This window comes from Meles meles, chromosome 19, assembly GCF_922984935.1.
Source record: "Meles meles chromosome 19, mMelMel3.1 paternal haplotype, whole genome shotgun sequence".
NCBI classification, from domain to species: Eukaryota; Metazoa; Chordata; class Mammalia; order Carnivora; family Mustelidae; genus Meles; species Meles meles.
In genome coordinates this window covers 19,033,984-19,060,246 of record NC_060084.1, presented here as the reverse complement: position 1 = coordinate 19,060,246, position 26,263 = coordinate 19,033,984, and the positions used below count along the sequence as shown (strand labels likewise).

The 26,263-nt window shown below is 49.1% G+C and overlaps 1 protein-coding gene across 1 annotated transcript in view; it reads left to right on the top strand.

The window, feature by feature from the left end:
- The window catches only part of CDH5 (cadherin 5), a 39,262-nt gene that overhangs the window by 7,494 nt on the left and 5,505 nt on the right, over positions 1-26,263 (top strand). Inside the window, exons 2-12 of the mRNA XM_045988123.1 lie at positions 3,210-3,428; positions 7,181-7,469; positions 8,419-8,535; positions 9,465-9,629; positions 10,713-10,900; positions 12,254-12,504; positions 15,771-15,913; positions 17,492-17,616; positions 17,974-18,082; positions 20,172-20,417; positions 21,809-24,423. Coding sequence (XP_045844079.1) covers positions 3,228-3,428; positions 7,181-7,469; positions 8,419-8,535; positions 9,465-9,629; positions 10,713-10,900; positions 12,254-12,504; positions 15,771-15,913; positions 17,492-17,616; positions 17,974-18,082; positions 20,172-20,417; positions 21,809-22,326 — 2,352 coding nt within the window. The 5' untranslated portion in view covers positions 3,210-3,227 and the 3' untranslated portion in view covers positions 22,327-24,423. The remainder of the gene's footprint in view (positions 1-3,209; positions 3,429-7,180; positions 7,470-8,418; positions 8,536-9,464; positions 9,630-10,712; positions 10,901-12,253; positions 12,505-15,770; positions 15,914-17,491; positions 17,617-17,973; positions 18,083-20,171; positions 20,418-21,808; positions 24,424-26,263) is intronic.

Below are 26,263 nucleotides of genomic sequence, written 5' to 3'. Positions count from 1 at the left end.
TTTTCATCTCTCCCCCCTCTATCCCGTGCCCCGGCAGGTCCCAGTCACTCCACCTCAGAAGCATACTCCAGGGCCCTCCCCTCCTAACCCCAATCTGGATGACAGTGACCACCACCTCCGGGTCTCCCCTCTCCCAGCCTGTCTCCTCACCGCAGCTATGACCTCTGCAAATCAGACCACGTTACTCTCCCACCCTCTTAAGGAAGAGCTCTCTCCCCAGGCTGCCCCCACGCAACCGGACGGTACCCATTTCCAATGGCTGAGCCAACAAACTACCCCAAACATGGTGACTTGAAACAACACAATTTATTTCCTTTTCTTCTTACAGTTCTGGAGGGGCCAGGTCTGACATGGGTTTCCATGGGCTAAAAATCGGGGCTGCATTCCTCTGGAGATCTAGGGGAGAATCTGTTTCCTAGCCTTTCTGGCTTCAAGAGGCTGCTCACATTCCTGGGCCCGTGGCCACACACCACGCCAATTTCTGTCTCCACTGTCACATCTCCTTTTACCTGGTTCTGACCTCCTTGCCTTCATCTTTTAAGGACACTATAATTATATTATGCATAACATGGTGCACATAATCCAGGACCGCCGCCCTCTCTCAAGATCCTTCACTTCATCATATCTGCTCAAAGTCCTTTTGCCATAGAAAGTAACATATTCACAGATTCCAAGGGATTCAGACATAGACATCTTTGGAGGGCTTTCCCTGAGCCTACCACACTGACCTCTTCACCTCTTCTTATGTCTCACCTCTTGTTGCTCATTTCTATCTGACCCAGGGCTTCTTTTGGTTCTTCAAGCACCTCACCCATTTTTCTACCTCAGGGCCTTTGCACATGTTGGTCCTTCTGCCTAGAAAGACTTTCTTTCCCCTGGTACTCCTAAGACTAACACTAAGGTGCTGGTTTAAGTGTCATCTCTCTGAGAGGCCTCCCCCGACCTCAGCCAGCCACCCTCTCTCTGAGTTGCACCCCCCAGTATAACACTAGCTGGCGTTTTCTTAACTTGCTTATTTTCCTGGTGTTCCCACTACAGCGTGCACTCCCTGAGGTCAATCCCATGTGCCTTGCTTACTGCTGTACCCCAGTGCCCATTATGGAACCCACGTAGAGTAGGTACTCAGTACCCATTTGTCTCAGGGCATGGGTTCGCACTCCACCCTGTCTAAAGGCCTGAGGAGTCTCTCTCCCTTTTTCTCAGTTTCACTTCTGTTTGTTTTACGTTTTCATATTTGAGTCACTTCTCACTTGGGAGGAAGAAAGAACCAAGAATCGAAGTTCTTTTGTAGGCAGAAAAGGAAATGACCCGCCAGGCCTGAGTCTGGCAATGCTGGGGCAGGGGCATGCCGGCCACGTCCCCTGAGTCAGGACCAGCTTCCTGGCCAGCACTCCAACATCCCCAAATCTTTAATCACTGCCTTCCTCCCACCTAGAGGGACCACCCTCTCCATGTCCTACCCTCAAAAGACACCAAGCCTCCTTCAGTTCCACCACCTCATAACTGAGGAAACTGAGACCCAGAACCTCTCCCCAGGCATATGGCCCATGCATTCGCTGACAAGCTCCTGTGCTCTGTCCCACCCAAGCCTGGGAGCCCGCTTCCTCCTGGGCCAGCAGCAGAGACCACAGGGTAGGGGCCTCAGATGCTAAGATCAGCAGACCCAGAGGCCAGGCTAGCCCAGCGCAGACATCCTGGGCCCTCACTGAGGACAGCCTGGCGCCAGCGTCTTAGAGGAAATGTTACTAGAGTTTACAAACCTCCTGTAATGTACAGAATCCAGGCTCTCCCTCAGGCCAAGATGGGGGACAACCCAGGTGGAAGCCTCCTATCCAGGATCCTGCGGTCCTTGTCTCTCTCCAAGCAGGAACCCTGGTTCCCACTCCCACCCATATGTCCTCTGACCCTGAACTTACCCAGGAGCCACAGATGAGTGCCGCAGGGACCCAGCATGAGTAGACTAATGGGGTCAGGGTTGAAAGAGCACAATGATAACCAGAGTCACAGCCTTCACCCACCATAGGGCAGTGGGGAAAAATCCCCCTTCCTGGAATTCAGGATGAAACCAGGCTGTGATTTCTGGACCCAAGATTCTGGTCCAGGCTGATTTCCTGTCCCAAGAGCCGCCATTTAGGGTCCGCAAGCACACTGGGCCCTGTGCTTAAGGCCTGTTTTCATGTTCTTCTGTCTCTATCTTGAAATTCTTAATACTTTTTGAACAAAGGGCCCCCCACTTCCATTTTACACTGGGCCCCACAAACTATGAAGCCAGTCCTGTGAGCCCAGCCTCTCAAACCCCCGCCCTCCCCCCCTCCCGTTTTTGTAATAGTTACTAAACTGATCACCAACTGTGAGCTCTGGGCCTGGTGAGGGCCTGACCCTCCAGGTTAAGACACTGGGGTTTCCTAAGGACTTTCTGAATACAGCATCAAAGCAAGAGTGCCACAGGGGCTCTCCTGCTGGCGGGGGTGGCGAAGGCATGTTTGCTCTGAGGCGTCTTGAAGTCCCACCCCACAGCAGCTGTGAGGACAAGAGAGGGCAGTGGGAGAAAACACGACCTTTGGGGCCAGGCAGACTTGGTTCGAGTCTCGCTCTGCGGCTCACAGTCTGGGATCTCAGGAATGTTAACTAAACCCCTCTGCTCCTCGGCTCGTCGGTCATGTGAGGGTTATAATTAATCCACTTCGAGAGTAACCAGGGGAATTAAATGAGATGATACACCACGTAAAGCGCTGCTGCACAGTGTCAGGCTTGTAATAAGTACTTGACAAGTGAGAGCTGTTGAGCTCAGACACCAAGGCTCCATCCCCAGCCCCACCACTCGCTCCGGTGGGAACTTAACCTCTTGTGTGTAAAAGGAGGGTTATGGGGTGTCACAGCCCAGGGCCTTGGGAGCAACCACAACACCCTATCCTCCAGAAAAACCTTCCGTCCAGCCCTTCCGGGGGTCCCTTGGTCACCTGCACTCACCTCCACACCAGCGCACGTGAACTTCAGGAAAAGGGGTTTCTGCGTCTGCCTCCCTCCCCCAGCCTGGGAGCAAGTGGGGGCGGGGGGGCAGGCAGGAACGGCGTCTGGTTCTGCCGGTATGAGCAGAGAGGAAAGGACAGCAGAGTGAACATAAGGGAAGTTCCCTCGGCAGCGGGCAGCAGCTCACACGCCAGAGTAGTGACCGCCACGCCTTGGTGGTGTCCCCTCTCTTTCCCCAGATCGGTGCCTCTCAGAAGATGCAGGTGCTCGTGCTGCTGCTCGCCTCGGTGGGCACCTGCCTGGACCTGCTGGTGGTGGCGGCCACAGACCCCAGCCCTGTCCGAAGGGAACCCCCCGGCGTGCTACGCACCCACCAGCGCCAGAAGAGAGACTGGATTTGGAACCAGATGCACATTGATGAGGAGAAAAACAGCTCACTGCCCCATTATGTGGGCAAGGTAAGGCTCGGGCCCCAGAGCAGGTGCGGCATCAGCAGCCGGTGGCCCACGATGATGGTGGCAGCGGGACAGCTGGTGACACACGCTGTCCCGGCTGGCAGGGTGCGGCCGGTGGCTGTGAAGGTAACGGTGGTAGAGCAGACAGAGCTGGTGGAAGGGGTCACGACACCGAAGGGAAAGGTCGGGTGGTGGTGACAGGGAAGGGAAGGTGGTGCCCCAGCAGCTGGGGATGGGGCCGGCCAGGGAAGCTCCACACACAGCCTGCCCAGACCAGCCGGCTGACTGCCCATGGGCTCCTCAGGCTCCCTAGAATGGCTGGGAAATGTCAATGCCTCGGGATGGCCTCTCAGAGAGAAAGATGCTTGACTAGGGTCACATGAATAGACTCGGACAGAGCCCGAGGAGAACCAACCCCAGGAAAGCACAGGGTTCCTGACTTCCAACACAAACGTGAACTCTGCGTCACAGAGGAAAATGTCATCAGCCCACCTACATCTTTCCCAGTGGGATAACTGTGCCATGAATCAGCCACTGATGAGAACGGCCAGCCCCGAGGAAAATCTGCGGGGCGAGGAAGGGAGAGGCCTCAGAAAGCGGAAGCCACCTGGATCGTGCACAGCCCTGACTCAGAAACCTTCTGAGGGCTCTCCTCTCCCAAGGGTCTTCGAGCAGCAGGAAGAGCGTCAGGCCTGCCATCATCCGCCAAGAGCGTTCACTTGGCACCTGGCATGGGGCCAGGGGACAGAGAAGCCACAAGCAGTCCCCACCCTGGGAAGGAACAGGGTGCCTGGGAGAGGCAAGGACAAGTTTCCAAGGATCACCTCCCAGCTCCCAAAGACATAATCTGAGGGAAGGAAATCCCTGTTTATCAAGGCCACAGTCCGGAGCCTTTGTTTACAGACTGGTTGGACAATGGGAGTGAGCCCTGAGCAGCCTTCTGAATCCACAAATATGGGTCAGCATGGCTTTCAGCATTAAGAAGTTATATCCAAATATGCTGATAATTTAAAAAGAGAGAGAGAGCGCGCGCGCACTCCCAGAAACCCATACTCTCAGTCTATGAGGAAAATATCAGATAAATTCCAGTAGAGAAGCATCCTACAAAATACCTGACCAGTACTTGTCAAAACTGTCAAGGTCATCAAAAACACTGTAAGTCTGAGGAACTGTCATAGCCAAGAGGAACCCAGAGAAACATGATGACTAGATGTAATGGGGTGTCCTGAATAGGTTCCGAGAGCCGAGAAAGGACATGAAGCAAAAACTGAGGGCATCAGTATGAATGATGGACCCCAGTCACTACAAATGTATGGGTACTGGTCCACTAATGAGAACAAAGGCACCATACTAACATAACATCAACATAAAACATTGATAATCATGGAAACTGGGAGCAGGATGCATGAGAACTCTCTGTCTTATCGTCTCAATTTTCTTATAAATCTAAAACTGTTCTAAATAAAGTGTTGGAGGGAAGGAGCTTATACTCCAATGGAATCTTATGCAGAATTCCAATAAAATAGGCCAAAGCTCAATCGCTCCCCATCACTACCCCTGCCCATATGGGTCTTAATGCACTGCCCCTCCGCCCAGAACCAAGTTTGGATCTACCAACTAACCCAAAGCAACTCGCACAGAGTCCCAGACTGTCCCTTCTCCTTGAATCCCCACTGTTCCCCAAGCCACAGGCTGCAGAGCTGGGGCGTTTTCTTCTTGCCTCCTGACCCACTGTTCATCATACATCCTGGCCCCTGGGTCTTGGGACCCCCTCATGAACCTGCGGGGCCCCAGCACACCAAGGCCCTCCTGGCCCTGCTCCACCCAAGGCAGAGGCCCTCACTCCCTGTCTCCACTTCCTCATCTTGCAGACTCTTCTCCAAGCTGTCATCTGGCTTTCCACCCCACCCCCCGGCCCCGATGCTGCTCTCAACCAGGGCTCCGGGGTTGCACTGCTGCTCAATCCTAGGGGTGCCTTCTAGCCTCACGGGATTTGACCACACCCTTCTTGACACTCCCTCTTCTGTCTTGACACCCACTCCTTCTTGGTTCTCCTCATCAGACACCTTTGCTCAAGGCTCTTGCTCCCTGGACCCATATGGCCCTGTCTCGGAGTCTCAGCCCTGAGAGTGGGAACGGGGTCTGGATTATCCCTGTATATCCAGTGCCCTGCCTGGTAACTTTTGGGCAACTGATTAATACATTTTTAATTGAATTGAACTGCATTTTTTGGAATATTCTAACCATCTATGAGAGTACAACTTTACATGAATGAAATATGATTCTCTTATGTTCCTTAAAGTCTCTGTTTCTAAGATTCTATAAATGAAATGTTTAGCACTTCCACCCTAATATCTTTTAACATATGGATACACCATAAATAATAACATGTATTTATTGAGAGCTTGTGCAAATGGCTTTACGTACATCTTTTTCTAAATCTTGTTCTTGGGGCGCCTGGGGGACTCCAGTCAGTTAAGCATCTGCCTTTAGCTCAGGTCATGATCTCAGGGTCCAGAAATCAAACCCCATGCTGGGCTCCATGTTCAGTGGGAAGTCTGCTTCTCCCTCTGACCCTCCCCTATCTCGTGCTCTCTCTCTCTCACTCTCAAATAAACAAATAAAATCTTCAAAAAATTACTTAAAAAAATAAATTTTAGTCCCTAGGGCACGAATACTATGTGTTACAAAGGAAAAATGTTATTACAATGGGAAATCCTGAGTTAAAGCTCATTAGAGTTTTCTTCTATAGGGCTACACATTGTAAATCTCCAAGAAGAGAACACTTTATGTACCGTCCCAAAACTAAATTGACTGGAATCGGTGGTTTGCTGATAAATGTTTGACAACTGGTTCTCCAGGAGAAAAAGTCCCACTTCACAGCATTTGTTCATTTCCATGTGTAAATACTTTCACCATGTCTGTTTCAAGGTCCCAACTTAATGGCACCAAAGACAGAGTCGTGAAAAGATACGTATTAACACCGCACCGTGTGGTATTTCCATCATTCAACACATAGACATAACCTCAAGACCACAGTAAAATGTAGTACGATCATGAGAAAGCAATGAATTTTGAGTAGGCTATCTTTGTTTTTAATAGGATTCATTTAATTGTTAAGTTTATAAAACTTAAGTTTATAAAACTTAAGAATGGCTGTGTTTAACACCAGCTCACAAACCTTCCTAAAGATGTAAGTTGGCTAGCCGGTGCCAGCCATCTCCCAGCTCTCTGGGACTGAATTTTCGTGTGGAACAGCAAAAGATATCAGTGTTTCCGGGAATTCACTTTCGAAAGCACCGTTCTGCTCATTAGAGGAGCTCAACATATAGAAGCGATATTATCTCCACTTTGCAATGTGGTTACCACAACTCAGAGAGCTTAAGTGACTAGTAAGGGGCAGCATATCCCTTGCCTTCCATTGGCAGCAAGTACACCCTTTCCCTCAAAAATCTTTTTGTAAGCACCTACGACGTTCTGAGTGCTGTTCTAGGCATATGAGGGCAGCAGGCTGGGCAAGCCCCGAGGGTGTGGTGTTCGCAGGGACCTGGCTGAGGACACGCACTAAAAACCAGTCGGAGATGCTTGTGAAAGCTGCAGGTGCCACATTTAGGGTCCCTGGCCCCACCACACACATATACACACACAGGCACGACCATGCAGGTGTGCACGTACACACCGACGTACCTACATACATTGACTCATGCACACAGCCACCCCACCCATCCTCAGCTCGTGGCACCTCTTCTTTCTAGATCAAATCGAGTGTGAACCGCAAGAATGCCAAGTATGTGCTCAAAGGAGAGTCCGTGGGCAAGGTCTTCCAGGTCAGTGAGGACACAGGGGACGTGTATGCCTTCGAGAGGCTGGACAGGGAGAAGATCTCTGAGTACCACCTTACTGCCCTAGTGGTAGACAAGAATACCAACAAGAACCTAGAGTCTCCTTCCAGCTTCACCATCAAAGTTCACGACGTGAACGACAACTGGCCTGTATTCACCCACCGGCTGTTCAACGCGTCTGTGCCAGAGATGTCGGCTGTGGGTATGTGCCTTGTTTGTACTGTCCCCTCCTCTCCTGCTCACCCCCCGCCTTGAAGGCACTTCTCCCATCCGCAACTTCACTGCCTGGGGTCAGGATTTAGTGAGTTCAGTGAAGCTGCTATTTTATGTGGCTTGAAAGAAACACTGGCCTGGCCCCTCGTCATGGACTGAGCCCTGATCCTGATCATGGACTGAGTCCAGATCATGGACTGAGTCCTGACCCTGATCATGGACTGAGCCCTGATCCTGATCATGACTGAGCCTTGACCATCAGAGACACACGTTTCACTACTCTTCAGAGCAAAGTCCACCCACTCCGGACTAGCACTCTAAAAGCATAGCCTTCACCCAGGAAGAATACCAACTTGGCCACCACAGTGAGAAGTCACCTCTAGGAGCCACGCAGGAGTGGAGGGGGGAGGACCGCAGCCCTCACCCCCAAGTGCAGCACCAGCCTGTACCCCAGGCCTCTCCAAGTTACTACTTCCTCAATTCCACCCTCAGCCTCTAGTAGGTACCAGAAAAGGACTCCCTTCCCCACTGCTTGGTCCAAGGTTCCCAGCCAAGAACCTGGGAGATCTTAACAGATCTTCCTGTAAAGTATGGGGATCTTGGAGTTCTCGAGAAACAGAGAGGTGGCAGTCACCCCTGAGGGCGCCCTCCCATTCCTTAGTCCTCCACTGCCACTCTCATGACCCCGCCTGTCTGCCCCGTCCCTCATTTCTCCCGCTCTCTGACCCCTTCAAAGATGACCAGGCTGGACCTCCAGCACGATCAGCGCTCAGCCCCCATGCAGGCTCCTAAGAACACAAAGCAGCCTTTTCTCCCAGCCAGGACTCTGGGGGAGGTCGGTTCAGGGAACAGCCTGGGCCCCCTAACTGTCCTCATCCGGGAACGAGGCGAGGGGCTAGAAGTCCCAAGGCAATAACCCCTGGATGCTCTTTCCTCAGGGACCTCTGTCATCCGTGTGACAGCCGTTGACGCAGATGACCCCACTGTGGCAGACCATGCCTCTGTCATGTACCAGATCCTGAAGGGAGAAGAACATTTTGCTATCGATGGTTCCGGTCTGTGTTACTAACCCTCCGGGGCGGGCACTGGCTTGGGGCGGGGTAGGGGTGGATACTCCGGGTGCAGCAGCTGAGGGACCTAGTCACAGAGGTGTCACCTACCACCCATGCACACTATCCTACGGAAACGGTTGCTTCTACCCATTCAGACGAGGTGGCTGGTGAGGGCAGAAGGAAGCAGACCACTGCCCAAACATGGACTCCAGTCCAAGAAACAAAACCAGGACCCAAGCCGTGACACGAGAAGCAGCGAGAATGCTGGTTAGCAGCTCTGTGTGTAGGGAAGGACCAATTCAGTTTCCCAGCCCAGTCCTGCTACTGCTGCTCACACCCTCTAAGGAAACCTTAGGCAAGTCAACTAACCTCCGCGAGCCTTAGTTCCCTCACCCTGAAGACGGGAAAATGTATATCCCTTTTGCACGGCAGCTGTGAAGTTTGAATGAAATAAAGTATAGAGAACACATGGCCCATAGTAAGTATCCACTCGGGGTAACTTTAAAAACCGCGAGGACTGAGTTTGGAGGGCAAGACAGAAGTCCAGGTGGTCAGGCCAGGGCACACTATCTTTCGGAAGGACGGCAAGTACAGCACAGCACAGAGACCGCCACAACCGACGATCACGGCAGGCCTCACTAATCCATCACAGCACTCCTCCCCCGCGAAGCCTAGCCGTGCCCTCACACTTTCTCAACACCATGCTCCACACAGGTCGGACTCCTTGGGCAGCTTTGGCCCAGCAGTGCTGGGTGTGAAGGTGGCGGGGTGGGGGGCGGGGGACGGGCCGGCCAGTGGTTCTCAGCCCTGGCTGCACAGTGGAATCACCTGGGAGATTTTAAGTCAGGGGTACTCTCCAGATAGGGCCCATGCACCAGTGTTTTCTAAAAACCCTCCGAGTAACAGGGCTCCTGCTGGGACACTTTTTGCAGGACTCATTTTCACGACAACCAAAACCCTGGACCGAGAGACGCAGGCCAAGTACGAGATCGTGGTTGAAGCGCGAGATGCCCAAGGCCTCCGTGGGGAGTCGGGCACCGCTACAGTACTGGTCACTCTTCAGGACGTCAATGACAATTTCCCCATCTTCACCCAGGGTGAGCTCTTCCCCAAGGGCCCTGGGGAGGATGAGGGTTGGGAGAATCCAGACTCAGTGACCGGGGGATCTTGTGGAGAAGCCCAGAGTCCATCTACCTCTCCCTCGACCCCAGGGGGGCCCAAGCCCAGTAAAGTCACTTTGGTGCTGGGAGAGGCTCTGCTCTGTACCCCTGCACACGTTCCCAAGGCTATCCAAATGCCATCTGCCACAGTGCCCTCACAGGCCACAGGAAAATCACGCTCCCTGCTGTGCCCCCCACCACCATGCCCTGAGCCCCACTACCAGAGTGAAACTGTTTCACCCAGTTTCTATGGGCTTGGAAAAGTCCAGGCCCTAGCTAGAGAATCCCTGGGAGCTGGTGAACAGGGGTACGGCAAAGTTCCATATCCAGAGCTGAGGCTGGGCCCTGAGCCCACCCACAGACTGATTCTCTCCCCCGAAAAAAGGGCCTGACAAGAGCTTCCCCAATGCCCTGGTTAGGGCTAGGGAGGAAAGTCAGACAGTTCATCACTTATACCCTCCAATGCTAAGGTGTAAATTCAGAGCTCAGCCATCCCAAGGATAGCCTGAAGTGGCCTCAATGTACACGAGAGACGCTTGCTAACAGTACAACTCATCTCTCTTGTCAAATGACAGGCCCCGGGGCGCCTGGGTGAGGCTCAGTGGGTTAGAGCCTCTGCCTTTGGCTCAGATAATGATCTCAGGGTCCTGGGATCGAGCCCTGCATCAGGCTCTCTGCTTAGCAGGGAGCCTGCTTCCCCCTCTCTCTCTCTGCCTGTCTCTCTGCCTACTTGTGATCTCTCTCTGTCAAATAAATAAATAAAATCTTTAAAAAAATTTTTTTTAAATGACAGGCCCCTAGCAGAGTACCTAGCATACAGTAGGTGCTCAATTACTATTCATTAAATTAAATTAAAACAGAACCTCTTTGCCCTGGGCCCCCAAATTCCAAATAATATTACTATTATTATTATTTTATTGTGCACATTTCCTGTATAAAATGTATTAGGATAGTATAAGGGACAATTACCTTGTCTATCTCATTAACTCAATGCCCTTGGGGGCGCCCTATTCGCATCAGCCAAATACACATTTGCCGTGCCTGAAGACATCCGCGTGGGCAGCTCCTTGGGCTCTCTGTTCGTTGAGGACCCAGACGAGCCCCAGAACCGGATGACCAAATACAGCATCGTACAGGGCGAATACAGGGACACCTTCACCATTGAGACGGACCCCAACCACAACGAGGGCATCATCAAACCCATGAAGGTTTGTGGGCATGCAGCTGTGACATCAGATGTGGGGTTTGGGGTTTCCTGCATTCCCAGGACTCACCCAGGGGCTGCTCCAAGGTCGGAGGCCATCAAAGATGTACATTCTAGGTCAGCTCAGAACTGGTCATGTGCTCTTAGAGCTCATGACCCTAGAGCTGGGGAAGGGGAGCCAAGACAGAGCCCTTAGGCTGGGTTACCCCAGAAGCAGACCGTAAGGCAAGGATTTGGGATGTAAATAATTTACTTGAGAAGTGATGCCTGGAAGGCCCAGGGGCAGTGCCACATAAAAGGAAGAACACAGGCTCCTTAACTATCAAGTTGTCACTGCGGGCAAGGGGAACACAGTCCCACTGGGGACATCTGCAGAACAGTGTGGAAGAAGCCTCAGAGCTGCAGGGTCAGCTGAGGGCTCCAGGGGGTATCCACTCTTGCACTTTCTGGCCTGCCCCGACCCCCCACCCAGACCCAGTAGTGTTACAGTCACTTGCAGCAGAGAGTGCGGGGGGGATGTGGGTGGTCACTAGCAGTGGCTACTGCGGACAGACAGAGCAGTCAGAGCAACAGAATCTGGAAGAGGAGGCAAGGGACACAAAATGCCTCTAGAATAGCCATGCCAAGTACTGGGCTACCTGGGCCAGGGACGACCCAACTCAAACGGGACATTCCAGAACGCCTGAGAGCCTGAGCAAGGCCATTCCCCAAGCAGCACTCTCCTGACACTATCCCTGGTCCAGCCCTGCACTGGGAACTGGAGGCCCCCAGGGGAGTCACACAGCCTCCCCAGCACCGAAGCTCGAAGCTCGCAGCGAGTGGGGAGACGCGCATAGACAAACAGGGCAGCCATGAGTAAGTGCTCCAGCTACCCGAGCGGGGAGCAGCTGCCTGTGTCGGGGGACAAGATGAGATCTGAGATGTGATTACCTTCATATCTGGCTTTTTGGGAGGTGAGTAGGAGTGTGCTAAGGGGGCAAAGGCAGGAGAAGCATCTTGAGCAAAGACATAAGGAAAAGGCCCATGCTTAAGGAGCTGTGGACTGAACTACTAGCTGTGATCCCTAGACAGGACTGTGGCTCACTGTGTGTCCTCAATACTCGGAACAGGGCCAGTCACAGAGTTAGGGCTGGGGGGCAGCCCTGAGGCTGCTGAGATGCAGGGGTGGGGCAGCCGAAGACAGTCAGCCAGCCCCTGACGTTCTCTTGATGACCCTAGAAGTATCTCTAGTCCAGGCCACAAGCCCCCATCTGTAAAATGGGTGTCATCCCAGAGCAAACGTGCAGGGTTGCTTTGACGATCACATCTCACGGGCTTGGCTCAGAGCAGGTGCTTGCCGTATTTATCCCTTCTGTAGCCCCTGAACTATGAGGACATTCAGCAGTACGTCTTCACCATCGAGGCGACAGACCCCACCATCAACCTCCAGTACCTGAGCAGCATCTCCATCCGAAAAACCGCCCGCGTCATCATCAACGTCACAGATGTGGACGAGCCTCCCATCTTCAAGCAGCCCTTCTACCATTTCCAGCTGCGGGAGAACCAGAAGAAACCTCTGATCGGCTCCGTGCTGGCCATAGACCCTGACGCAGCTCGGCGGAGCATTGGGTAAGGGCGTAGAGGGTGTAAGGATGACAATGACCATGACGACCCCTGCTTGAGGTCCTCCACACCGGCTACACCGAGACCATGACCCAAATGCGGCAAAGGGCTTCTCCTGGTACATACACGGGATGTGGCAGAGGCAGGACTAGAGGTCAGGTGGGATCCTGTACTGCCCGGGCAACCCCAGCCCGCATGGCCCTGGCCATGAGAGCTCCCCACGGCTGCTCCACCGGCAGTGGCTCCCACGGGTCCATCTAGGGAGAGCTGATGGCCAAGAGGGAAAGCAACTGAGGACACACGAGAAAGCCCTTCACTGAACATGTTCTACTAAGCTGGCCTTCCCAAAACCGCAAAAGAAAAAGGTGCTCATTTCGCAGTGAAACAACACAAAGAACTACAAAGAAAACATCAGTAACCCCCACTCCCAGGCAACTCATGTTCAGAGTTTGAGGTGGTCCTGTCCTACGTTTTCTTCATGACCACACAAACATGGACGTACATTTATGGTGGATTTGTTGTCTGTCTGTCTGTCTGTTCGGGGGTTTTAAATGCTTTCACAGTTTTTTAGATCACACCACGCCCATTTCATCACCACCTGTTCTGTCTCCAGTAGACTGCTCGCCTCCGCCCTCTGGGACGAAAAATACAGTTCCACCTCATACATTCTAGCACCATCTAACAGTTGATTTTAGTCCAATCTCGTTTTATTCCAGAGGAATTGTGCTAGCACCATTTATTAAATAAGTCCTCATTTTCCCACCTTTGTTAGATACTATACTGAATCTTTCTGAATCTTCTGTTCCGTCCACTGTAGTGTGGCAAAGCCATTCTGTTTCATTGCAGGGGCTTTATACTAGAACTTAGTAGATACAAGCCAAGTTCCTCTCCCGTTGTTTTTTTACTTTCTATAGCTTTTACACATTCTCAAACATTCACCCTTTCGTACGAACTATAAAATACTTCTGTTTTCTTTTTTTAACATTAGAATTCTAATGAGAATTATGTTATACCAGTTCAGGGAGAACTGATATTTCTACGGTATCAGGTTTTCTAATTAAAGTCAAAAGGCATGTCCCCAAAAATGGAGAGTTGGGCCACATCACAGGAGCTCTGGGACTACTACAGTTCTCATGGCCACTCTATTGTAAATAGACTGTAACAATAATTTTTATTTCTTTACTGATCCGAGAATTTATTTAAGAAACTGATGTTTTTATTTTCCTTTACCAGTGGTAGGGTATTTTTTGTTTTTGCTTTAACCTGTTCTGGGATATAATACAACTGTGTTTGCATTCATTTTTTCTAGAATCCCTAAGATTTTGCATTATATATTTTAATTTTTCTATTCACAAGTGTTGACAACTATTTTACCTTCATTATGACTTGTAACTTTTATCCCTATGAAATTATATTTGTTCTGCTAAACATTTTGCCTTCAGCTCAATACTGCCTGATGTTAAGTTTGTCGGTCCTGTTTTCATATTATTTGTCTTTGCCTGATAGAAGTTTTCCAATCTTCACTTTCAACTTTCTTAACTTCTGCTTTTCACCTGGAATTAAGTTGTCTCTCAAAAACAGAAGGTAGTTGGTTTTGCTTTTTAATCTAAACTGAGATGCTTTGGGATTAATCTATTCACATTTATCATCATAAATGATACATTTGATCTTGCTTTTTTTATCTTGTTTTACATTTCTCATTTCTCAAACTTAATGGGTTTTCTTCTTTTCCCCCATATTTGCCACAGAGTATTTTTTTCTCCTGGATGTTTGAATGGAATACATTGATTTTTACTTCTACCAATGAGACTTACTTCTACCTGTAAAATTAAAAATGTTTTCTTGGACATTTTCTACTTTAAAATAACACACACACACACACACACACACACACAATTGCTTTCCTATGTATGATAAGGAAATAAGTCATTTCACTTTAATTCCTCTCAAAGAAGGCTTTTTCTTTATATCTCTTTACATTTCTTAATTATGAAGTTAAGTTTTCATAAAAAACTATCAGAACCCATCTCTATCAGTGACATACTTCCTGAATTCTGGTGTGTTTACAAATACCTTAGTTCCTTTGCCTTCTTATGTTAATAACACCACATGTGCTCCTATAACCCTCAGAGCAGAGGCACTTCACTTCAAAAATACTATCAATGTTTCTAGCATTTAATTTTGTGGGGACTTCTGGGGTGAATCTGATTTTCTACAAGAACATATTTTTCTGTCTGGACTCTGTTCATTCCCTCACACAGCCTTGAAATTCAAAAGTGTCATCAGGATATACATAAACGTTGATCTCTTTTGAAAATTATGCCTGATATTAATGATCTCTCTTAATCTGTACACTTGAGTCTTTCTTAAGATCAGGAAAGTTTTGGGGCGCCTGGGTGGCTCAGTGGGTTAAAGCCTCTGCCTTCGTCTTGGGTCATAATCCCAGGGTCCTGGGATCGAGCCCTGCATCGGGCTCTCTGCTCCGCGGGGAGCCTGCTTCCTCCTCTCTCTCTGCCTGCCTCTCTGCCTAATTGTGATTTCTCTCTGTCAAATAAATAAAATATTAAAAAAAAAAAAGATCAGGAAAGTTTTCTTTTAGTGTATCTTTTGTTATTTCTTCTGTTCTCTTGGTTCTGCAATTTTCCTCATTAGCAGCAAATATGTATGATATTTATTACATGTTCTATATCTCTTAGATATTCATGTCTCATTTTTTTACACCTTTTTCTTGAGTTTTGGAAGAACTTTTCAAATTTTTACTTCATAAATTTATTTTCTATTATTTCCTATCTATTCCAGCTCCTTTTTTATTTCTTCCTGGCTCCCTTTCAGTTATCTTTTCTTTCTTTTTTTTTTTTTTACTATGTTCAATTAGCCAACATATAATACATTATTAGTTTTTGATATCATGTTCAATGATTCATTAGTTTCATATATCGCCTACTGCTATTTCTTATCAATCACAAAAACCAACCCCAGCTCTGGCGCACTGGATTACAGAGCCTCCTGCCTCAGCTTTCAAAGTACTCAAGGCCCTACCTTCAGATCAGCCAGGGTAGCACTGTTAACATCGAGGGAATTATCCCCCACTCTGAATCCCTCTGGGAATTATCCCCCACTCTGAATCCCTCTGGGAGGCAGAACACAATGAGCAGCGAGAGGAGGATGGAGGGACTGCAAAGGATAGATGCAGAAGGGCCTCATCAATCAGGCTGAGAAGTTTGCACTCAGCAAAGAACAATGGAAAACCAAGAATTTCTCTCCCCTGGCAGATATTCCATCCGCAAGACCAGTGACAAGGGCCAGTTCTTCCGAATAACCAAGCAAGGGAACATTTACAATGAGAAAGAACTGGACAGAGAAATCTACCCCTGGTATAACCTGACAGTGGAGGCCAAAGAACTGGATTCTAGTGGTGAGTGGCCCCATATGCCAGAAGACCTGGGCTTTTCTTCTTCTCATTCTTCTCACTTTTCCTCATTCCTTCAAAATAAGCATCATGTATCATCTCAATCTCTAGAGGTATTATAAGCACCTGCTGAAGCCACACTTGGCTGCAATACTATAGAGCCTCCATCCCCATGTTGGGCGTGGACCAGCAGCATTCACGTCACCTGAGACTTTGTGGGGAAGGTAGAATCTTGGGCCACTGCCAGACCAAATCAGAATCTCATGCATATTCCAGTTTAAGAAGCACCATCATAAAACAGCCTGCTAGACATTTCTGTGATAAGAATCACCTAAGGCACCATTTAAACATAGAGCCTTCCCTGGAGGTTCTGGCCCAGTGATCCAGAAATGGGGACAAGGAGTGTGCATCACTCAAGTACTACGTGGTTCTTATTATCATGGATGTTTGGAAAAGACTTGTTTGCTGGGAGGGGAGGGAGATGATTTATATGCCAGTCAGTGGGTTGAATTCAAAATCTGAAGGAGCTTCCAGCTTCAAGATCATTAGGTTCTCCAGCTTAGTGTAACTTTTGCCAGAGGGAAAGGCAAGTATTGGACTTTTGCATCCTTACAAAACTTGACATGAGAAAAATCGCAGCTGCCATTCAGGAGACTGATTAATATTCCTGTCTTACCCAGGAGACCACCAGGGCCCAAGGGGGTGGATGACTTGACCAAGGCCCTACTGGTGCTACCCTAGAGGAGCCCTGCCTCCTCTGCATCTCTGAGACTTATCACCCCCCTCGCATGGCAGCCAAGCCCTGATTGCGATGCACTCCCGTGTGGTTTCCAAATCAGTCTGCCCCTTTCTTCCTCATCTAATCTCATTCACACAATTTTTAAACTTTAAAAGTAATAGTTTGTTGTTCATTTTAAAATATGAGAGAAAATATGGAAAAAGAGAAGAAAATCATCCCCTCATAATCCCACCACACAGATAATTACTGTTAGCACTTTAGTGTACTTTTCCTGGTCTTTTTTCCTATACATATTTTTATATAACTGACATCATAATATTTACATAAAAATAATACTCTGCATTTTTACTTAACCTTACTCCAGAACCATTTTCTCATGGTGCTAAAATACCATTTTTATTACATTTTTTTAAATGTAATTTCCACAGGCATTGTAAATGGCCACACATTCCATTCTTTTAAAGTGGTTTAATTTGTTAACCCCATCTCACTTAGGTTGTTTACCTTTTAATTATTTTGTGATTAGTGAATTTTATTGATAATTACTTAAACTATTGGATCAATTTGATAATTTGTCAAATTAATTAAAACCTTCTTTAAATGGCTTATATTGTTTACCTTTTTGATTCTTACAAGTAACTGTTTAGTAAACATCCCTCTGCGTGAATCTTGATGCCCCCCCTCTCTTCCTCTTTCACCCCTTTCATCCAGAATGTCATTCCCCAGACTCTCTTCCAGAGGTTCCCCAGGACCCTCTTCCTGCAAAAAGGGCACCCCTCCAGGATTCCCCATCCACATACCTTCTATCTTTGCGGTTGGCTTCATGAGCTCTTTCCTCCCTGTAGGGTACCCCACAGGCAAAGAATCCATTGTGCAAGTCCACATTGAAATTTTGGATGAGAACGACAACCCTCCGGAGTTCGCCCAGCCCTACGAGCCCCGAGTGTGTGAGAATGCTCCCCAGGGCAAGGTGAGTCTGGCTCAGGCGGGAGGGCAGGGCATACCCCAGGAGGACAGGCTGAGGGGCCACACCTCCTTCCACCCACAGCCAGCCAGCATTTCACTGAGCTTAACGTAACCGGCACAACAGCCTTGAGGAAAGGTGTCACAATCCCCACTTTACAGACAGAGAAACTGAGGCTCACAGGGGATGTGTGGAAAATAGACTGATGAGGAGGGTAGTCCAAAGAGTGGGCTTTGTGGAGACCATTTAGGTTAATGTTACACGTGAGATGCAGCCACGGTCAGGGCTGAACCCAAAGTCACCACCACTAAACTCCTGGCCCCCAACACCACCACTGACTACCCCCCTTTTTCCATACTCCAGCTGGTCGTGCAAATCTCGGCAATAGACAAGGACATTACACCACGAGACGTGAGGTTCAAATTCTCCCTGAGCACCGAGGACAGCAACTTCACCCTCACAGATAATCACGGTATGCATCAAGGTAGTCAGTCTGGCTACTGGCTGGGGCCGAGGCAGGGTGATTCGGGTCTGGAAGCACCAGGGCCAAAGGCCAAGCCAAAAATCGGCGGAGGGGAGGGGGCAGTTATGGGATATTTTGCACAACTCTTTACTGGTGTATGCTACAGTCAGAGCTACCCAGGCCAAACTGCCAAGTCCACACTCCCCAGAAGATGTTCAGGTCAGCAAAGAACATAGAACAGATACAGGGTGCAGACACTTGCTCGGTTCACTAACGACCCAATAGATTCCTTCCCACACTGGATCTCTATGCTCAGCGCAACTGCAAATTCTCTATGAACTCTGAGGTCACTACCAAAGAGTCTAAATTGGAAATGTGAAATCCCAAATGACAAGAACACAGTGAACTTTGTCTTGATTCAGCCACAATGACTACTTACCACCAGGTGGCCCCAGGACAGCATCTGGTCCACTCCTCACAGCCCAGCGTCTTTGAGGTCAGTAGTGGCTGATGAGAGCTTCTGACGAGGATGTGCTTACAAGAGCGATGATGCTGAGGTGGCTGAGCTCCCAAAAGCAGAGAGGCTACCATGGCTTCAGCTGCTTCCTGAGAAAAACAGAGAAAAATCCCTCTTGGGTCTCAACAGAGCCATCCTTCCCCCCGCACAAGGTAGAGCTAGCTAGCTGCCCATCTCTGATGGGCCAAATTGTGGTGGATGAGGATCCCGGTACTGAAAAGCCATTGCCACCTGGGAGGAAGGTCAGGGCCCTGAGAGTGTGAGGCGGACCCAGGGGATCGCCCACAGACCCATCCTTAAGGAGGCTCCTGTGGAACTGGAAAGGCGGCCATGATGTGCCAGCAGTCAATGACAGACCATTCAAATGCTCAGCTGTCTTTAGCAGTAAACTGTGTGGCAAAATACCCGTCACCCCATGCCCCATGTTCACCTCAATCCCACCTCAGAGGGGGTCTGCACTGGAATAGAACGCTAACGAGCCACCCCAGAGGCACCCCTTGTACAACCAGGAGGCAAGCCTGAGGGTGCTACATTCACTTACAACCTAAATGCTCTATTATGGAAGTAAATGAGCATAGCGAGAAAACTCTCATTTCTCTCATAAAATATCAATGGCCATATAGCTATTATTTTTTATTATAATAGACATGGTTGCTTAATAACAAAATGTAATTAGCTTTCATTTGAAATGTAAATGATGGTCTCCTGTGCTTTTGGCCAACTTCCCGAATGAGCTGATCCTGCAGGGCTAGATATATCCCTGGAGCAGGGATCCCTCAACCCTCTGACCACAGGCACTGTAAATCCCCAGGAGCCTGCAAAGGCAAACACTATCTGGCCTCTGCCCAGAGCCACTGAATCTAAAATGGGGGGCGGGGGTGAGGAGAGGAAAGGGATCTGGAGGGGAAGGGAGAATAGGGTTCCGAAAACCAGCATGTTTAAAAAGCTCTACAGGGGATTCTTCCGTTTGTGGAACCACTCGTTGAAGCTGGGAGAGAGAGCCAAAATTTGGGCCAAAGCACATTCCCAGTTCCAACCTGCCCAGGAAATCCTCAGTTACACATTTCCTCACTCCCTTGGCGCCTCAGGGAGCATGTGCATTGTTTTCACTTTCTGGTGGACTTTTAGGAACAGTAAAAGCTGCCTTCGAAGTTAGCCCAATGCTAAAAAACATTTAAACACTTTCTTTTCCCCCATCATCAAAGCTTGAAATAATGTATTAATTGAGCCAAAAGAGAACCACCTGTTATTACAATGGGGTTAAGGAAGAGGAGGTAGGAGCCAGACATATGGGTTGCTCACAAAAACAGAAAGTGAGGATTTTACGTTTTGGCCAAGCCATTCTTAGGGGCTATGTCGAAACAGCTGCCCCAAATGTCCCCTCTCTGGAGAAACAGACCCACACTCAAATGGCTGAAACATGAGGCAGGGGATGCAAAGAGCAGAGAAGCTCCCCAGACTGCATCGGGACTGGTATGGTCATGGAGGCCTTCCTGGAGGAGGCAGGCCACACATCAGTGTGAATGAGCTAACAGGCACTCTGGAGAGCAGAGCCTGACTCTGCAGCCCTGGTGTTTCCAGATAACACGGCCAACATCACAGTCAAGTATGGACAGTTTGACCGGGAGCGTGCCAAGGTCCACCACCTGCCTGTGCTCATCTCAGACAATGGGAGGCCAAGCCTCACAGGCACCAACACGCTGGTTGTGACCATTTGCAAGTGCAATGAGCATGGCGAGTTCACCTACTGTGAGGAGATGGCAGGCCAGGCAGGCGTCAGCATCCAGGCGCTGGTAGCCATCTTCCTCTGCATCCTCACCATCACAGGTCAGTGCCCAGGAGGATGGGGAAGGGACACGGTGGGGGGAAGGGGAGTTGGGGGTCACAGGAGGAGGAAGAGACCAGGGATCCAAGAGGCAACCCTGCCTCCAGCCCATATGCCACCCTGAGTCTCCGGGTTCCATAGTACAACACAGGGATAGAAGCTCTGCCCCCCCCAGCCCCGGGAATGCCTAAGGGTAGGGGTAGATGTGGGGCAAGGTAGTGTTCAAGGTCCTTCCCCCACTTTAAAATACTTCACATGTATGACATTCCTTCATTCAATTTACAGATTTTGAGAACTTAACTACATTCCAGACACCATTTATTTACATAAACCCTATTCTGAAAAAAAATACATATATATATATTTCTTTGGGGGGAAAAAGAAAAAGGAAAGTTTTTAAAATTCTAGCTTAGCTCACCTCCAGTGGCTTGCTTTCCTTTTCTGAAACCCTACAGCCTTGATTTCTTTTTTTTTTCTTTTCTTTCTTTTTTTTTTTTTTTTCTTGTTTGGGCCTCAAAAATTTTAGGAGCATTTTAGACCTTGCCTTGTTTTGAGTTACCCAGGGAGCAGACCCTGGGACAAAGACTGGGGTACCAGTGATTTATGTTAGAAGTGCTCCCAGGAAGCTCTAGAAGGAAGAGTGGGGAGTGAAACAGGGAAGGGAGGCAGCTGATGAAGGGAGAGTTGTCAATACAATTTGTCAGCGTGGGCCAGGGGAGCCTTCTGCCACCTGGGACAGGGAAGCAGTGGGGCACTCACAGCAGATGTTTATCCAAACATGAGCTCCCCTCAGCTGATGCTTGGGAGCTTCTCCCAGGGCAATTAATTCTCCTACACTTCACCAGCCCTGAAATGGAGCAGGGACCCGCCCTTAGAGGAAGGTTAAAGATCGCCCTGGGGACTGAAATGACCGGCCCTGGGGGAGACTATGGGGGCACCTGCATTATCTGCTCCAGGCTATTTCCTGCCAGTGGCTGCCCCCTTAGAGACCCCCTGGGTGTGCCACCATCCTGGCGTTTCCCTGGTGGAGAGTCCAGACTCAGACCCCCTTTTTAATAATCATTAGTGATAATAACGCCAATGACATCACCACCACAATTACACTTAACCTCCCAACTACCTTACCAAATATAAACGAAGCACGGAAGTCATCCTGGGTCTGTCCCGCGGAGGTGGGGGGAGGGCGGCTGGCCTCGACCCGCGGAGGGTGGGGGAGGGGGCACGCGCGTACCCACTAGGTGTCTGGACGGAACCAGCCTCTGCGTTGGCCCGGGTGCAGCTGCGAGGCTGGGGGGCTTGGGAATCTCCTGGGAGGAGGGGAGGACGCCGGGGAGCGGCAGAGACCGGGCGCATCCGGCCAGGGCCGGTTCTGACTGGCTCTGACCGGCTGCAGTGATCACCCTCCTCATCTTCCTGCGGCGGCGGCTCCGGAAGCAGGCCCGCGCACACGGCAAGAGCGTGCCCGAGATCCACGAGCAGCTGGTCACCTACGACGAGGAGGGCGGCGGCGAGATGGACACCACCAGCTACGACGTGTCGGTGCTCAACTCCGTGCGGCACGGCGGCGCCAAGCCCCCGCGCCCTGCGCTCGACGCGCGGCCGTCCGTGTACGTGCAGGTGCAGAAGCCGCCGCGCCACGCGCCCGCGGTGCACGGCGGGCCCGGGGAGATGGCCGCCATGATCGAGGTCAAGAAGGACGAGGCGGACCATGACGGCGGCGGCCCGCCCTACGACACGCTGCACATCTACGGCTACGAGGGCGCCGAGTCCATCGCCGAGTCCCTCAGCTCCCTGGGCACCGATTCATCCGACTCGGACATCGATTATGACTTCCTCAACGACTGGGGGCCCAGGTTCAAGATGCTGGCCGAGCTGTACCGCTCAGACCCCCAGGAGGAGCTGATGTACTAGGGGGCCGTGGGCCTCTAGGTCTGGGGACACAAACCACTGCAGTTCGGGCCAGCCGGACACCAGCCACTGAGCCCGCAGAGTATAGCACTGACACCCCAGTCCAGCAGCCCTTCCTCGTGGGTCCCAGAGACTTCACCACCTTGGGTAGCAAACTCCAGGTCCCTGAAAGGTCCAGGAACATATTTCAGTGACAGCTATGCCCTAAATGCTGGAAGATCCAGGTTGGGGTTCTGTCTGGATTCGGACACCCATACCCTGTTGCCTGGAACCACGGGTCCAACTCAGAGCCTTTCTGTGGCTCCTCAGAGCAGCTTATGTTCAACTGCCAGGGGGAGATCTTCCCTTGAAATCCTTGAACCCTCTAGTGAGGGTGGTGAAGTTGGGGAGGTCCTAGTGCCTCTCTACCTGGACGCAAAGGCTGCACAGCATGGCCTGTGGGGCAAAACACTCTGCAGCCCAGTCCCATGGGAGACTGGAACCATCCATCAGCCTACCCTGCTTCAACCTCCTCCACTCTCCCAAGTTCCCCTCCACTCCCAGTCTCTTCCCAGGTCTGTCAAGAAGGAGGAGAAGGCCCCCTTGACAGCTATGGAAGGTGGGTCCTACCTAAAGTGACCTCACTGGCCTGCCACGCCCCTAACTGCTGTACTAAGCACTGAAAATTCAACCAGTCAGGAAAATGGCTTGTTGAATTTTGAAGCAACTGTGAATCCACCCTGGAGGGACAGTGAAGACCAAGTGTGACAGATCATATGGTGAGGGACACCTCCACACCCATACCCTTTGGAAAGAGCCTGGAATAGCTGTGACCCCATTTTGAGACTCATGGACAACCCCTCCAGTTTTTCCTGGGAAGTGAAGCAGACGTTCCCGGAACAGAAGACCTCTCCCTGTATATGCCTTGCCTAGTCATTCATTCATGCTCTTTCTCTTTTTCCATCTGCTTCTTATCTCTTGACTTGAGGGCCCTCAAGATCTGACCCTCAGCAATTCTGGCTGAAGTCCAAACCCAAACATGACTGCACGACAAAACTGTGCCATTTGATTTTACACACCTCGTTGTTGTCACATCTCAGGAAACCCCTGCAGGGTCCCATCCCTCAGGCACACCCTGCAGAAGGCACCCTGCCCTGCCCACATCCTGTGGTCATCTGTGCATCTCGCACTTTCAGCCAAATATGGACCATTCGATTGCAAACATGTCCTGGGGAAATGGCATCACTCAACAGGAGGGGGCAGGGCAGGAGGGAAATTCCAGCTCACCCTTGGTCATGAACTGAGGCTCCCCTCTGGACAAGGGCCCTCACGATTCAGGAGATTATAGGTAACACTGACTTTTTTTTTTAAACCAATATCTAGTTTTTGTACTTTTTTGTTTACTAATAATACTTACACATTTCTAGCTCTCACAAACATATAGAATAAGGGTTTTTGCATAATAAGTGGGTTGCTATGTAGGCTAACAACTTTAATTCAGGTTTTTTAGTTGGATGAACAAATTCCTGTAACCTTTTTCTTATCATTGTAGTACTTACTGTAGTAATAATGATTATATGTAGGCCACACTGGTGCATGGGATGTACTGTATTTTTTTAATACCTAAATAAAGAAAAATCTTGAAATTCTTTCATTTCTAGAGCTGAGAAAGCTCATGTGAAACACATACAAACCACCACCACCACCATCATCATCAAAGGAACCCTGGACACGGGGGGATATTTGCAGTTAGGGTTTCAGAGACACTCAGTCTGCACTGCAGCCGAGAAAAACGCCGGACACCTAGTCCAGCCCCCTTTCTTCCCAGAGCTCAGTGACTTCTGAGTATGCTTCCCAGTCCCATTTCCACCCTGCACAACAGGCAGGGCCTCTGGAAGAAGGAAATCGACACACCATTTGCATTTGGCAAATGAGCCAGGGCGGGTGAGATTCATGAGCAGCGAAGGAGGAAATCAGCCTCTACTTAGCTGGTTGACAGGGGTGAGCAGCTGGCACGTACTGGGGTGTGTGGCCCCAACACTGGAGTCCTGCCTGGAAAACCTCATGGTCAAAATGAGAAGAGGAAACCTCCTTGCCAGACTCAGGTCTGGAGTTGAAGAGGTAAGTGGTGTTCACTTCAACAAGGCTCCTGCTCTTTGAGTCTACCAGCAGGATTTCCTGGGGACTATGGCCTCCCAGGGTGGTGTCTGTAAAGCTCTCAGGGGTCAATTTGTCTTAATTCTAATTTTGTTCTAACTTCCTTTGTGATTTCCTTTTTTATCCACTGGTGATTTAGAACGCATTATTTAATTTTCACATATTTGTGAATTTTTCAAATTGCCTGCTGTTACTGATTTCTACTTTCATTCCCTTATGGTGAGAGAACATAATTTTTATGATATCAAGCCTTACAAACTTATTTTAGACTTGTTTTATGCCTTAATGTATGTTTTGTCCTGGAGAATATTCTATGTGCCCTTGAGAGGAATGTGTATTCTAATGTTGGTAGTGGAGTATTTTATAGCTGTCCATTAGATATCACGGTTTGTACTGTTGTTCAACTCTTTTATTCCCTCACTGATATGTTTAGTCTACCCACTATTGAAAGTGGGGTGCTGAAATCTCCAACTGTTTTAATCGAATTGTCGATTTCTCCCTTCAATTCCGTCAGTTTTTGCTTCATGTATTTTGAGTCTCTGCTGTTAGGGGCATATAGGTTTCTAATTGTTATCCCAAAGGACTGACCCTTTAGCATTATAAGATGTATTTTTGTGTCTGGTAACAATTTGTATCAGTCTGTTTCATCTAATATTAGTATAGTCACTCTGGCTCTCTTTCAGTTAGTTTACATAGTGTCTCTTTTTCCATGCTTTTACTCTCAACCAGTTTGCAATTTTTTTTAAGATTTTAATTTTTTTAAGATTTTATTTATTTATTTGACAGAGAGAGAGAGAAAGAAATCACAAGCAGGCAGAGAGGCAGGCAGAGAGAGAGGGTAAAGCAGGCTCCCCACTGAGCAGAAAGCCTGATGTGGGGCTCGATCCCAGGACCCTGAGATCATGACCTGAGCCAAAGTCAGAGGCTTAACCCACTGAGCCACCCAGGTGTCCCAAATTTGCATTTTTTTAATAGAAAGTGTGTCTTCTGTGGACAAAATGTAATTGGATATGGAAGTTTATCCACCCTACCAATCTCTGATTTTTGATTGGCATGTTTAATCCTTTTCCATTTCATCTAATTACTATAAGGTGAGATACATGTCTGCTACTTTACTATTTTTTTCTACATCTGATGTCTTTCACCCCATTACTGGCTTCTTTCATGTTAAATAGGTATTTTCTAGTGTACCATTTTAATTCTCTTGTCATGCCTTTTACTTTTTTTTTATTTCCTTACTGCTTCCCATGAGGATTATATTTAAAATCTTACAACAATCCAGTTAGAATTTTTACTAACTTAATTTAAATACTGTACAAAACTTTGTTCCTATATAGCTTTATTCCCACTCACCTCCTTTGCATTGTTGGACATACTACATTTTCATACATTGTATGCCCATCAACACAAATTTATAGTTATTGCTTTATATAGTTGTCTTTTAAATCTGATAGGAGGGGGGAAAGGTACACACGAAAATATGCCTATTTAAATTTTTACAGCTACTTATACAGTTACCTTTAGTGCTGATTGTTATTTCTTCATATGGATTCCTTTGATGATTATTGTCTGTGTCTTTTCAGTTCAACCTGAATGACTCTCCTTAGTAAGTTTGTAGAAAAGTCTGGTAGTGAGAAATTCTCTCCATTTTGTTCATCTGGGCATTGATTTCTCCTTTATTTTTCCAAAATACAGAATTCTTGACGGATAGCCTCCTTCTTTCAGCACTATGAATGTCATTCCAGTGCCCGGCCTAGCGGGCTTCTGATCAGTAACTTGCTGTTAACCTTCTTGAGGAAACTCT